Raw genomic sequence first — 15,025 nt, 5'->3', positions numbered from 1 at the left:
GATCTGCTCTGCAGCCCCTGCCCAGGCAGAGCTGCCCCTGGGCACTGGGCTGGGGATGGCTCTGGCAGCACTGGCAGGGAGCTGAGCTGGGCACAGGCAGGGGCTGCTGGCAGGAACAGCTCCTCACCCAGAGACAGGCAGGCAGGGAGAGGCAGCTTCTGCCACAAGGGCTGGGCAGAGGGATGTGGGCCCCTCCCTGCTGTCCCTGTGGCACAGACCCCTTCCCTGAGCAGCTCCTCCCTGGGCTCCTTTCCCAGCCTAAGCAGAGCCTGTGCCCTCAGGCCCATGGGGGCTGGGCTGTGCATTGCCCTGCAGCAGCCAGAGCCCAGGCAAGGACAGGGCCCTGATTTCCAGCTGTCTCTGTGTCCCTCCTCCCTTGGAAGCAGCACTGTGGTATTTCCCTGCCATCCCCTGCTGCCTGGGCTCTCCTTATTCTCACCACTGGGTTTTCTGAGCCACTGTGGGGTTGGGGGGGGGTGGTGGTGGCAGATTCCTGTCCAGACACAACCCCTTTGGGTGCTGCTGTGGGGATGTGTCTGTGGGAGCCAAGTGCCCAAGTGCCCTCCAGGCACCTTCAGGGTCTTCAGCTGTTTGCCTGGGTGTCCTGCAGGGCTGCAGGTGCCCTCCAGAAGGGCACAGCTCTGCCATAGTATCTCTGTGCTGCACAGGATCCCCATGGAGAAAACTCCTCAGTGCTAAATCCATGCAAATGCTCTGGGCAGCTGCAATGAGTGTTTTGTGTCTGAGTCTGGGAGGGGAGAGATGAAAAGGTGAGGAGTGTGTCAATCTGTTCTTTGGACATGGATCCCTGGATCTATGTGCAGTTTCTTTGGAGGGGAACAGTTGAGTGTGATGCTCCTCCAGCTCCAAGCTGCCAGCACAGGGCAGCTGAGCCCAGCACTGATGGGCAGAGCAGCTCTTTGCACTGAGGGACCATCCCTGTGCCCCTCAGAACCCACAAGACTTGACCTGCTGTGCAATAGAAATGTCAGGGATTTCAAACCTTCACAACCACTCCTAACTGTGGCAGGTGCAAGTGGGTGAACAAATACAAAGAATTCCCTCAGCTCAGTCCTTCATTTGGGCAAATTGCAAAGAGCAAAGCTGAGAAGCTCTTTGATGTATCACGAGTACATTTAATTTGAGATCACCCTGCATTTCAAGTTCCCTCTCCCAGCAGAGCAAGAAGGAGTCCTTGGGAGCCCATCACAGAGTTACTGATTCCAGTGGTCCCCTCAGCCCGCAAAAGCCAGAGCTCAGGGGAGGGAGCTGCAGGGAGGTCTGAGTGAGGAGAGAGAGCCTGAGAGTGGGGTGGCTGTGAGATGTTTAATGTTTGGCTGCAGAAGCCTGGTGTAACTCAGCAGTGACTTTTCCTCCCCAACAGATCATAATACCCTGGGGAAGGAGCAAATGTCCAACAGCAGCTCCATGCCCCAGTTCCTCCTCCTGGCATTTGCAGACAGGCGGGAGCTGCAGCTCCTGCACTTCTGGCTCTTCCTGGCCATCTCCCTGGCTGCCCTCCTGGCCAACGGCCTCATCCTCAGCGCTGTAGCCTGTGACCACCACCTGCACACCCCCATGGGCTTCTTCCTGCTCAACCTCTCCCTCACAGACCTGGGCTGCATCTGCACCACTGTCCCCAAAGCCATGGACAATTCTCTCCGGGACACCCCAACCATCTCTTATATGGGATGTGCTGCACAGGTCTTTCTGCTTGTCTTCTTTCTTGACGCAGAGTATTTCCTCCTCACTGTCATGTGCTACGACCGCTACGTTGCCATCTGCAAACCCCTGCACTACGGGACCCTCCTGGGCAGCAGAGCTTGTGCCCACATGGCAGCAGCTGCCTGGGCCACTGCCTTTCTCAATGCTCTGCTGCTCACAGCCAATACATTTTCCCTGCCCCTGTGCCAGGGCAATGCTCTGGGCCAGTTCTTCTGTGAACTCCCACACATCCTCAAGCTCTCCTGCTCACACTCAGGCTACCTCAGGGAAATTGTGCTCACTGTGGTTATTGCCTGTTTAATGTTTGGTTGTTTTATTTTCATTGTTTTCTCCTATGTGCAGATCTTCAAGGCTGTGCTGAGGATCCCCTCTGAGAAGGGACGGCACAAAGCCTTTTCCACGTGCCTCCCTCACCTGGCCGTGGTCTCTCTGTTTATTACCACCTCATTCTTTGTCTACCTGAAGCCCCCTTCCACCTCCTCCCCATCCGTTGATCTAGTGGTGTCAGTTCTTTACTCAGTGGTACCTCCAGCACTGAACCCCCTCATCTACAGCCTCAGGAACCAGGAGCTCAAGGATGCTCTGAGGAAACTCATAACTGGGTGTTTTTCAGAAGCAATAAACTCTCCTTCTTCTCTATGTTATGTACCTCATTAAAGGCCAATCCTGTTATGAACGTCATTAAAGGCCCACCATATCTTCTCTGTTTTTTACTCTTGGTAGGGCTGTTATTTTTGTGAGAATTTGTTCACACCAAAAAATCTTTATATATATAAAGATATAAATAAAGATATATATATCTCTTTATATAGCTATAAACACCATTTTCAATTCTGTGTTTGCCTTTCTAGCCTGGCCCACAGGCTGTACAAATTGGGAATTTTACTCACTGTGTGCTTAAACCAAATAAAGAACTCTGCATTGGCTTGTTTGCCTGACATCTTTCCTCTCTGACTTCTCTGCAGCTGCAGGGTCGGTGCCTCTGTGCAGAGCTGGGCCAGAAAAGAGTCCCAGCAGAGCAGCACTGCCAGGGAGCAGCAGCCCTTCTCCTCCATGGCCTCCTCTCCCTTCCCTTCCACACTGTCCTTCAGAGCCCTGTGTTGTTGGAGGCCTCAGTGCTCTGGCAGTCAGTCCCAGTCCTGCTGCAGGACTGTCCAGGGACTGCAGGCAGGGACAGCCACGGGCACTGCTGGCACAGAGCTGACCTCTGCAGCAGCACTGCCATCCTGCAGGGGCATCTCCTCAGGGCAGGGCCTCAAAGCTTCCATCTGCTTTCCACTTTGCTCTCCAGGATGTGCCCAACACAACGCCCTGCAGAGGAAAACAGCAGTGACCAGCACAAGGGTGGGAGTGCTCAGGGTGGGGGCACCCAGCAGTGCCCTGGCACAGCCAGCGCCGCTCCCAGCACTGGCCTCTCACCCCAGGCATTGGGCTTGTTCTTCCCTCCAAGGAGGGACAGCAAATGACCAGCTCAGGAGTCCATGTTTGCACTGCATGCACAAGACATGCCCATGTGTCACAGCTTGGGGTGGGGGGGTGGAAGGCTTAGACAAAGTTGATGGCAGAAGCCGTCTCGCTGAGCTACAAGGGGCAGAAAGGACCCCCTTGCTTTCAAAATTCCTTCTCAGAGAGGAGCCTGGGGGTGGCTGGATCCAATCTCAGGCTCAGATTTTCATTTCAATTGAAGGAATTATAGAGGTGTGATGCAATCACTTTGTCCTGCGGGTTTTAGTGATGGCAAATCTGAAATATTTTCATAAAATAATTATTTATTATGACAAATGAACAGACAATTGATCAGACAAGTGACCAGATGAAAGGCCATAAACAGAATTATTTACTGCACAGTATAGAAGCCAAAAACTCCTAGTAGTATACTGTAAGATAGGACAGTGCAGTCTATCAAAGTCATTCTATTAAAGTAGTTGGATCAAAGCCAGCAAAAAGAAACAATCCTGCAGCAGAGATTGAGGTAACTCACCCCACAATGACAGGGGGTAGTTCTCTCTCTTTCACTTAACCCCTGGGCAGTGACCATGAAGAGCTGTCCCTGCTTCATGGCAGAAGTTCCACACACTTCAAGGAAGTCTGTGGAAGAATCTGCCCCATGACAGTTGGACGGGGCTTTTATAGTTATCAAGGGTTTGACTCCCAGACATATTTGCAGGCCAGGGAGCAGCTTATCTGTCAAATCCTGCTTCGGAAAGCAGGATGTGTGTTTGAAGTTTCATGAAGTATTTTGGGTTTAGCATAATTCAACATTAAAAACAGCATTTCGACACCAGCAGTAACTCACTACAGAGAGCTTGCATTGTTTGCATTCTCTGATCATTTTTTAAGTATTTTCAGAGCAGAGCATCCTGCCAGAAATGGCCCCTTGATTCCATGAGGTTGCAAAAACTCTGAGGGTTCCTTTGGTTCCTCAAGGCCCTACGGTGTCACAATGGCCCCTTGATTCCAGGATGTTCCAAAACATCCCAGGGTTCCCTTGGCTCCAAGAGGCTCCCCAGTGTCCCACCGGCCCCTGGATTCCAGGAGGCCCTGCAGTGTCCCAATGGCCACTCGGTTCCAGGAGCCACAGCGGCTGCCGCCGGCGTCTGTGCCCGGAGCCGCCGCTCCCACGGGGCTGCCGCACTCACCGCCGGGGTTGCCGCTCGCGCAGCCGCCGCTCTGCCCCGGCTGCACCGGGACCCGGCACCGCCTCGGGCCTGCGCTGCCGCCTCAGCGGCCACAGGGACACAGGGATGGGGGACCTTTGCTCTGACACTGAGGGGGCCTGGCTTTGTTCTGCTGGGGTCTGGGCTTTAGGAAAGTTGCTGTTCATTTTCATGCTCCACTGGAACAGCTCCTGAATTCCAAAGGTTTCCTAATCCAGGGGGAGGGGTTTCTATGGCATCTGAGGTGCCGCCCCTTGGGACACATTGTCAATAAACTGTCCAGCTGATTGGGATGGGTGTAAGAGCTGGGGAACACAGGATAAGGAGTCATCCCCTGAAAACCTTGGAACATTCCCTGCTTGAATTGTAGCCCAAATGGAACACTTTGGATACAGTTCCAAAATATTTTAGAAACTCCAGTCGTTCCTGACACCAGGATGGAAATTCAGCAGATAACTAAAGCCAGTCCCCTTGGGAGCCCACAACCAGCTGGGCTGAGGGAGGCCCTGGCAGCTCCCCAGCACCTCCCTCTCAGTGGGACACCTCTGGCAGCCTCTCCCAGCTCGGGAACCCTCCAGTTTGCAACACTCCAAAGATCCTCACTGATGCCCAGGACAATTCTGATCCCCCTCCACAAACACTCCTCCAGCTGTGACCCTTGTCTGTTGGGAAACACAAAGGGATTTGGGGGAGTGTTTCCCTGACAACAAGGAGAATTTGGGAGAGGGACCTTTCCACACCCAGCTATTGATGTGTCCACACATCTCTGCCTGGGTGTGGGTGTGAATTGACTGTGGTGGGAATGTTGTTGTGAATCTATAATTCAGTCACTGTTAAAATTGTAGGGAATGCTATTGAACCACTTGCTAATTGTTCAATTGGTCAGTGATTAAGTGCTACTAATCTCTTTTGCCCCCTTATCTTTGGATCCAAATCCTTCGCACCCTGACCCTCTTGCATCCCAAGGCTCTGTGTAAATCATTCCCTTTCATCAAAAAAATTATTTTTCGGAACGTCCACTTTAAAATCTTCCTCGTTAGCTAAACTACAAAACAACTCCAATTAGCTGTAGAAGTCTTGAAGACTTGAAGACAATTAAAGGAAGGGAAATAATTTGTTTTTCAGTGTTTTAATGGGTCCCACAGTGTATTTGGAGTTGCATCAGCTGTCAGTCCAAGATGGGCCATGTCAGAACTGGTGAGGCTGGGGGGTGAGGAGCAAGGTTGACCATCCAGGGTCAATGTGGATCTCCTGAGGAGACATTCAGGATCAAGACCACGTGGAGAACACCTCTATCACCTCTTCTCTGAACTACAAAATATCCATCATTGAATTAAAACAAAAAAAGTACAAATTTTGAAGACTTGTTTTGAAATTGCCTTGAAGACAATTAAAGGAAGACAAAGAGATCCTGAGGGATTTCTGGAATTTAATGAGCCCCACGGTGTGTTTGCAGCCCAGCTCATGATCCTGAGGTACTGAGAGAAGATTGAAGCAGCTGCTGAAGAAGTCAGAAGCCAAAGTCCAAGTGCCTTGAAGCATTGCTGGGCCCCACTGAGGGCAGGCACTGCCAAAGCCTCCCCAGGGACTCCTTGGAGCAGCTCCTTGGAGGCCAGGAGTGCAGGCAGACAAAGGCTCTGGGCAGGCCCCTGCAATGCTGAGCAAAGCCTGCCTTGGTTTTGTGGAGCACAAAGGCCAAGGCCTGAGCCCCAGGCCCTGGCCCAGCAGATCCTGTCCCTCCCGGCTGGCTCAGGGCTGTTTGGGGGGCACTGGGATGGGAGGGGGAGGAACAACCAAGGCCCAAAACTGGGCAACCCCTGCCAGGCTCCTGAGGGAGGGACGAGGCAGAAACCAAGGGCAGAACCTGCCAGGCAAGTTGCTTGTGGTGGCCTGAGTGGCAGAGGCAGCTGCCAGAGGCAAGGGGACAAAGGCCTGGGTGCCTTTGGGCCTTGCAGCCCTGCCAGAGCCCTTGGCCATCTCTCCTGCAGGCTGTCCTGCCCTGGCCCTGCTGCTGCTCTGGCCTTGCAGGCTGCACACACCCCTCCTGCTTTCCCACCCCCTCCCAGCAGCATTTCTAGACCCTCCCTGATGTCTCTGCACCAGCTCTGGCTGTTGCCATGTGCACTTGGCCTTCTGAACTTGGATCCTGAGCCCCTGTGCCACAGGACATCCCTCCCAGAGCCCAGGCCCTTCTCCTGGGGGTCACTGCAGAGCTGAGCAGATCCAGGTCACCTCCCATTCCTCTGCCAACCCCCTGGGCCTGCTCTGGGCCCTGCAGGTCCTTGCCCTGCTCCCAAGGGCTGTGGGGGTGCTGAATGGTCAGGGCTTGGGGTTTAGAGCTCAGGGTGGGGATTAGGCAGAACTTTGGGAGGTTTGTTGTTCTGCTTACAGTATCTGCTTCATGATTAGAGGAAGAGCTTTTTGGGCTGGGTCAGGATTAAAGCTTGGCTTTTTTTACTGGTAATACAGGTTTGGGACTGGGATGGGCATTAGAGGACAGATAAGAGTGTCGAGTTCTGGGTTTGGGCTTTTCCTGGCTTGGAATTGAAGCAGTGGATTCCTTTCAATGGGAAGGGCTGCACTTTTGGGTAGTGTTGGGGCTTGAGGTTACAAAGTGCATAAAGGTCCATCAGGAATGTTTGCACAGTCAGTCTCAGCACCCTCAGCATTCCCTGAACCTCTTTCTACCTCATCAAAATCTTTCCTCTCTGTTGACCAAGCCCCTCTTTCCTTCCCCAATTATCTTGTTTCTTTTGTCCCAGTTCCTAACCTTCTCAGAACTTTCATCAGGATGGGCTCAGCTTTGTGATGATGCTGTGCAACCTCATGGAGTCAAGAGGCCACTGGGACACTCCAGGGCCCCATGGAGCCAAAGGAACCCAAGGACAGTGGGCAACCTCCTGAAATAAAGGGGCATTGTGACACTGCAGAAACCCATGGAATCAGGAGGCCATTTTGGCACTGCAGGGCCTCTTGGAAAGAAAGAAACCCTCGGCCACAGTGGAATTTCATGGAATCAAGAGGCCATTGTGACATTGAGGAACCTCATGGACTCAAGGGGCCGATGTGACACTGCAGGGCCTCTTGGAACCAAAGGAACCCTGAGACATCTCAGAGCCTCATGGAACCAAGGGGCCACTGTGCCTCCCCAGAACTCCATGGAATCAAGCAGAGCCGCTGCCTCCCCCCCGCCGCCACACGGACCGGAGTCGCCGGCTCTGCCCCGCTTGGACACCTCTGGAGTCAGCGTGTTCTTGGGCAGCACAACTGAGATCAGAGAGTTTCCCACATTTTGCTTTGCCCCCTCTTTTCCCCAGGGACAGGGCAGCCTCTTCCCATGGCCCCTCTGCTCACACAGGGTGTCCTGCTCTTCTCCTGGCACATCCCATCTCCCCACAGAGCCTTTCCCCAAGGGAACACGTCTGTGCTGGCCTGAGCAGCCCTTCCTGCACCCCCTGCCCGTGCTCCCCACAGCCCCTGAGCTGGGGAGGCTGCTCTGCAGAGCACTGGGGCTGTAGGGCCTGGGGCCATGTGGGACTCTGTTGGGCTGTGCTGCTCCAGCTGGGAGGCAGAGCCAGCTGATGGTGCTCCCTGCCACTGACCACCTCCCACAGACGCTCCTGTGTGGCCATGGAGGGGGCTCAGAGGGGCCCTGCCTTGTTCCAGAGCTGGGACATCCTTTGGGGGATGCTCTTGATCGACCTGTTGAAGTTCACTGAGGGCAAGAGAAGTCACTTGCAAGAGTTTTCCCTCTACCTGTTGCATCCCCTGGGCTTGCAGAGCTCTGTTTGCCCCTTCACAGCAAGATTTAGTACTTTATCTCTGGGTGACTCCACCCTGGGCAGGATTCTGCTCCAGGGCTCCATTCCCTGCTGACTGGATGGGACGGGCTGTCCCTGCAGATCCTCTGTGCTCTCCTGCACTTCCTGATTTCCTACAGACAAGTCCTCATCTGCCATCAGAGCCCTCACAAGCTGCAGAGCCCCAGGCAGGTGACTTGGAGACCATTTGCCACTGGCCACCAGCACAGAACATCTGACCCAGCCCTCAGTCCCTCAAGTACCCCAGTGAGTCGCTTCTCTCACTGCAGGGACTGAATGGGGAAAGAAGCAAAGCAATGAGACTTTGGAGAGTCTATTCCTTGGCCTTGTTCTTTACACCAACCTTTCAAAAAGAACAAAGTCTTCAGGGGGATCCCCTTTCCTGATGGAAATGATGTTAAGGAGCCCAGTTCTGTCCCAGCAGTGCCCAGGGTCTGTCCCTGCCCATGGTCACAGGACTGACACACAGCAGTGACTGAGCTGTCAGAGCACTCAGGCCTTGGGAAAGGACCACAAAGGAGAGGGAGGCAGTGGAAAAAGAGCATCTCTGAAAAGGTCAAGAGCTGCTGCTCCCTGGCAGTGCTGCTGTACCAGGACTCTTTACCCCTTCTCCTCTGCACACAGGCACTGCCCTCCAGCTTCAGGGAAGTTTTTGGAGGGAGAATCTGGAAAAAAACATTCAAGCCCTTATTCTACTCAGAGATTGTGATTCCTTATGTACAGAATAACAAAATCAGGACGTTTGACAAGGAAATTGCTGCAGAAACTTTTATTTTCTTTAAATGCACACAGAGAATGATCCCTCATTTACACAATTGTGGGTCAAAACAAAGAGAAAGTGAATTAGGTATGAGATGAAGAATAAATTTCTGTGTTAACAACATTTAAAGAGGAAAAAATGTAGGAAGCGCCCCCCCCCCAACACTCTCAAAAGCTTTAGAAAGCAGGCTGGGCCAGTAAATGGTTACACAATGACTGTTGTGCAGAAGAAAACAGGCAGGTTATTGCTCTTGAAAAGCATCTAGTCATCATTTTTCTCAGGGCATCCTTGAGCTCCTGGTTCCTGAGGCTGTAGATGAGGGGGTTCAGTGATGGAGGTACTATTGAGTACAGAACTGCCACCACCAGGTCCAGGGATGGGGAGGAGATGGAGGGGGGCTTCAGGTCGGAAAATATGGCAGTGCTGACAAACAGGGAGAGCACAGCCAGGTGAGGGAGGCAGGTGGAAAAGGCTTTGTGCCGTCCCTGCTGAGAGGGGATCCTCAGCACAGCCCTGAAGATCTGCACATAGGAGAAAACAATGAAAACAAAACAACCAAACACTAAACAGACGCTAACCACAATGAGCCCAATTTCCCTGAGGTAGCCTGAGTGTGAGCAGGAGAGCTTGTGGATGGCAGGGATTTCACAGAAGAACTGGCCCAGGGCATTGCCCTGGCACAGGGGCAGGGAAAATGTATTGGCTGTGTGCAGCAGAGTATGGAGAAACGCAGTGGCCCAGGCAGCTGCTGCCATGTGGGCACAAGCTCTGCTGCCCAGGAGGGTCCCGTAGTGCAGGGGTTTGCAGATGGCAACGTAGCGGTCGTAGCACAAGATGGTGAGGAGGGAAAACTCTACGGCCATGAAGAAATAAAAGAAAAAGATCTGTGCAGCACATCCCATGTAGGAGATGGTTGTGTTGTTCTGGAGGGAATTGTGCATGGCTTTGGGGACAGTGGTGCAGATGCAGCCCAGGTCTGTGAGGGAGAGGTTGAGCAGGAAGAAGCCCATGGGGGTGTGCAGGTGGTGGTCACAGGCTACGGCGCTGAGGATGAGGCCGTTGGCCAGGAGGGCAGCCAGGGAGATGGCCAGGAAGAGCCAGAAGTGCAGGAGCTGCAGCTCTCGCCTGTCTGCGAATGCCAGGAGCAGGAACTGGGGCATGGAGCTGCTGTTGGACATTTGCTGCCTCTGGGTTTTTGTTTCCAACACAGGAGAAGAAGACAGTAAGAGGCCAGTTAGCGTGGACTTAGCTAAACAAAGTCAAAGCTGTATTCTACAGATACTCCCCATGTCACACACAGACAGCCTTTTGATTTCCTAGGAGATCTTCCTTCAGCTCCAGTGCTGGGTCCCTACTCAACAGCATTTTCACTGTTTTAGCATCACTGTGCTTCTGTACAGGGGTTTCACATAACAAGGAGATGTTAGGGGACAGGTTTCCAACCTGGAGGGAAATTCACAACTTGGAAGGAAACCTCAGGGAGACAGCCAAGTGTCCTTATGATGGCATTTGATTTAAGCAGACTCAGCTCCTTCCCCAGCACCACAGGCTGCACTGGTAGGGGTCATATTCCGTTTGCAGGTGCAAAAAGGACATCTCAGACCAGTCCTGATGGGTCTAGAAGAGGTGATGCTGGTGCTGCCCACAGGCAGAGCAGTGGCTGAAAGCACATTAGGAAGCTCAGATAGACCTACTGAGCACTCACAGTTCAGATGTCTCAGGGACCTGTCAAAATTAATACTTTCTTAATGATTTATTCCTCCCATTCCTCAAGAGTAGGAAACTGGAAGCACAATCTCAGGAAATTTCTTTAACCTTATAAAAATCTTTATCTTGGAAATATTCTGAGTGGGAGCTGAAGCTCTGAGCATGTCCTTCTCCTCTGCACTCCAGATACTCTCGAGTTGCACTAACAGAATCTGTAGTTGGTGGGCAGTGCCAGCTTTCCCAGATGCCTCCAAAAGCTGCAGTCCCATTGCCCTGCATGAACAGACTTCCTGTGCCAAGATCTGTTAAAAATTCTCCCCCAGTGAGGTCTCAGCATCATTCTACGTCTGACAGCCTTTAACTTCTCTCTGCCTCACTCCCCCTGCCCTTGGTGCTGCAGGCAGTGCCCTCAGCCCTGCTGGGCTGTGCAGAGGAGCTGCTCACCAGCAGAGCTGTCTCTTTGAAGCTCTTCTTGCTTGCCAGGAGCTCCCTGTGTGCCAGGAGCCCGGCCCAGCTCAGCAGCACAGCAACAGCCCCAGGCATTTCATGACCCTCAGGGGGGTTTGGTGTTGTTTACATGAGACTCAGTCCCTGAGAGGAAGTTCAAACAACTTCTCAAGAAGTCAAAGTGAGATTGAAACACTAAAGTTTCTTGTAGTGCTAATGAGTCTCACTGAGGGACACAACTGAGAACGTGTCCCTGGGTTCCAGTTAGAGCAGAAATCTGCAGACAGTGATGCCAAGGATGGACAAGCAAGGGAAAGGTGGCTCTGATGCTGAAGAAACCTTGACTTGTTTCCTTAATCCAACGGGCCACGGTCTGACCTCCAGCCCCTGGGAAGGCAGATTCTGTCCCTGCCTCATTCCTCAGGGCTCTTCCTGGGGCACTGGGATGTGGGATGTGCAATGCCAAGGGCAGGACCATGGGGTGGCACCTGCCAGGCTGCTGAGCAGGGACAAGGAGGCCATGAGGCCCCAGGGCTGCAAGGGGCACTCCCCTCCTCCTGGCATCAGGGGCACAGACAGCAGCCCTGGCCAAAGGCCTGCAGAAGGTGGCTCTGTCAGGGCCTTTCAGCTTCTCCCCCTCCCTGTCTCCTCTCCAGCCCAGGCTGTCCTACGGTGTCCATGCCCTGCCCCTTTCCCTGCAGGCTGTCCTCATCTCCCCGGCTGCCCCACCTGGCTGGCACCTTCCTGCACTGACATCTCTGCGTCCTCCCTGGCTCTTCCTGCACACACAAAGCCTTGGGCTCATCCAGACTCCTGCTTTGTGACATATTGCACCACAACGCTGACTTCAGAGGGAAATTTCTGACTTCTTGTCACCAGTCTAGGCCACCCCAGCTGCCCTTGGTGGCACTAGTTCTTTCTTAGGCTGTTTTCTGACAGGAAGAAAAGCTTCACCAGCTCTGACACCCCCCTTCCAGACCTCTCAGGCTACTCCTCTACTGTCCTCAATCTTTGCACCACTGACCCCTGAGTCCTCAGCCTCTATATACGGGTCATGTGCTTGAGGCCCCAAATTCCCTCCTGGGAGATCTCTGGGGCCTCTCCAAGGTTTTGGAAGATGACAATAGAGTGCTCTTATCCCAGGAAACACAGAGGGACACTTTTTTCCAAGGGTTGTCTTGGCAGAATGAGGCACATCATCTTTAAACTTTCTGGCACAAGGGAGCTCTCAGCTCTGGGTACGGAGGGAGGTCCAAGTACCAACCACTGGAGTGGGAGCTACAAATCATCAGGGTTTGTGTTCTTTGGAGGGCCAGACACTGGTGAGAGTGGTGTGTGTGTGTGCACATGGAAGGACTTGAAGGGCACAATGAACTGTCTCAAAACACTGTCAAAGCAGGAAAATCCCATAAGGCACCACAACACATAAGCACTGGTGGCAAACAGGAAGGCCTTTAATTCCAAGGCCTAAAGGGAGGTGAAGCTTTGGAAGTAGCCCCCAGGACAGAATTGCACTGTGCAGAGTGTGGGAAAGAGCAGACAGCCCCAACAGGAAGCCAGGGCTGGTAAGGCAGGTCTGGGGAACCCATCCAGACAAAGATTCCCACCTGCAGACTGGAAGCACACTGGGCAAAACTCCCACCATGGCAAGCTGTGGGAAAGGAAGCAAGTCCTTGTAGACGTGCCAGCCCAAGCTGTGGGAACAGCATCTACCCCCCTGAATACCCAGGGCTTGGGCTGTATAAAAGTGATAGCCCAGAAGCACAACTTGGGGACCCTCCACCGAGCAGAGCAGGGTGAAGAAGGACCGGTGGGAGCCTCAGGGATCTCCATGGTGTGATACATTTAATTCATCTCTGTCTCTCTCTCACTGGCTTCCCACCACTCTCTTCTTCTCTCTTTCTGTTTCTTTCTCTGTCTCCTATTTACTGTTAAATCAAAGCTGGACTGCTGATTTTGGCACATGGTCTCCTTTGCAGCTGAATTTGGGCAGCTGAATTTTCATAATGGGAACCTGAGAGTATCCATGAGGTTTTACAGTGTGGGAATGGCCACCAGATTCCATGAGGTTCCACAGAGTCACAGGGTCCATTTGGCTTCGTAAGGCTCTGCAGTGTGATAATGGACCCTTGATTCCATGGGTTTGCAAAATGTCTCAGAACTCCTTTGGTTCTAGGAGGCCCCACATATCACAGTGTCCCCTTGGTTCCATGAGATTCCACAGTGTCCCAGGAATCCTTTGGTTCCATGGGACCCTGCAGTGTCACAGTGGCCCCTTGATTCCATGAGGTTCTGAAAAGTCTCAGGGTTCCTTTGGTTTCATGAGGCCCTGCAGTGTCACAGTGGCTTTTGAGTCCCCAAGGTTCCTCAGTGTCACAGTGGCCCCTGATTCTATGAGGTCCTGAAATGTCTCAGGGCTCCCTTGGTTCCCTGAGGCCCTTCATGGCACAATGAACCCTTGGTTCCATGAGATTCCACAGTGTCCCAGGGTTCCTTTGGCTCCAGAAGGCCCTACAGTGTCACAATGGCCCCTTTACTCCAGGAGGTTCCACAGTGTCCTTGCTGGAACACACAGGGCTGTAATGTTGTCACCCCTGCAGAGCTGCCTCCAGCTCTGGGCTCCAGCACAGGAAGGACATGGACCTGTTGGAGCGAGTGCAGAGGGGAGCAACAAGAGGATCAGAGGGATGGAGCAGCTCTGCTGTGAGGTAAGGCTGAGAGAATTGGGATTGTTCAGACTGGAAAAGAGAAGGCTCCAGGGTAACCTTATTGTGGCCTTCCAGTGCCTGAAGGAGCCAACAAGAAAGATGGAGAGAGACTATTTACAAGGGCCTGGAGTGACAGGACAAAGGGGAATGGCTTCACACTGACAGAGCAAAGGGTTAGATGGGATATTAGAAAGAAATTCTTGACTGTGAGGGTGGTGAGATCCTGGCACAGATTGCTCAGAGGAGTTATGGCTGCCCCATCCCTGGAAGTGTTCAAGGCCAGGCTGGATGGGTCTCAGAACAACGTGGTGTAGTGTCAGGGGGTTGGAACAAGTTGGTCTTTAAGGTCCCTTCCCACCCAAACCGTTCCATGATTCTGTGACTTGTGGGGGATGTGGTGGTCAGAACCTTCCCAGCGGAACAGGGGAGAGTACAAGGTGGAAAAAAAAAAAACAACTCGTGGATTGAGATAAGTCAGTTTGTTTGAAGCAAAAAGCAAAGCGATGCTTGTGCACACAGAAGCAAAAGACAGCAGGGTTTGTTCTCTGCTTCCCAGGAGCAGCCACTCCTGAGGAGCAGGGCTTGGGTCCGCGGGACGGTTCCTTAGCAGGCAGCCATTAGACAATGAATGCCCCCCTCCTGCTCCCTTGCCCTCAGCTAAGGAAGGAATGTCCCAGTGTTGGTGCTGTGCTCAGCAGTGGCCAAAACACTGGGGTGTTCTCAACCCCCTTCCAGCTGCCAATGCCAAGCCCAGCCCTGGGAGGGCTGCTGTGGGGAACTGAACTGCAGCTCAGCCAGACCCAACCCAAATATCTGTGGCACATATTCTATAGAATCCATCCTTAGGTGTTGTATGATAGATCTATAAGATATTACAACTAATAAGCAATAATCAGGCAAGTGTCCTCCTTAGGGACACAGCCCCCACCCCCAAACTCTTGCCTGGGTTTGTTCCCTGGGGGTCTCTGCAGCAGCAAGCACAGCCCCACACTGACTGCTCTGGGCTGTGCAGGCATTTGTGGTTCTGCCTGTCTCACACACACTCCCAACCTTGGGATGGATCTGGATGTCACTGGATGTGATGTCACAGGGGAGATGTGATGTCATAGGGGAGATGTGATGTCAGAGGGATTATATGATATCACAGGGTAGTTGTGATGTCATATGATGGATGTGACATCATAGGGGAGATGTGATGTC

The 15,025-nt window shown here is 52.9% G+C and overlaps 2 protein-coding genes across 2 annotated transcripts in view; both read left to right on the top strand.

The window, feature by feature from the left end:
• Positions 1–15,025, top strand: part of LOC135405542 (zinc finger protein 239-like) — a 211,939-nt gene that overhangs the window by 25,351 nt on the left and 171,563 nt on the right. The window lies entirely within an intron of this gene.
• On the top strand, positions 1,411–2,396 carry LOC135405430 (olfactory receptor 14A16-like). The gene has a single exon (XM_064640125.1). It carries the CDS (start codon positions 1,411–1,413, stop codon positions 2,380–2,382), a length of 972 nt encoding a protein of 323 aa, XP_064496195.1. The 3' UTR covers positions 2,383–2,396.

This window comes from Pseudopipra pipra, chromosome W (genome assembly GCF_036250125.1).
Source record: "Pseudopipra pipra isolate bDixPip1 chromosome W, bDixPip1.hap1, whole genome shotgun sequence".
In the NCBI taxonomy this organism is placed as follows: domain Eukaryota; kingdom Metazoa; phylum Chordata; class Aves; order Passeriformes; family Pipridae; genus Pseudopipra; species Pseudopipra pipra.
This window is presented reverse-complemented; position numbering and strand designations above follow the sequence as displayed.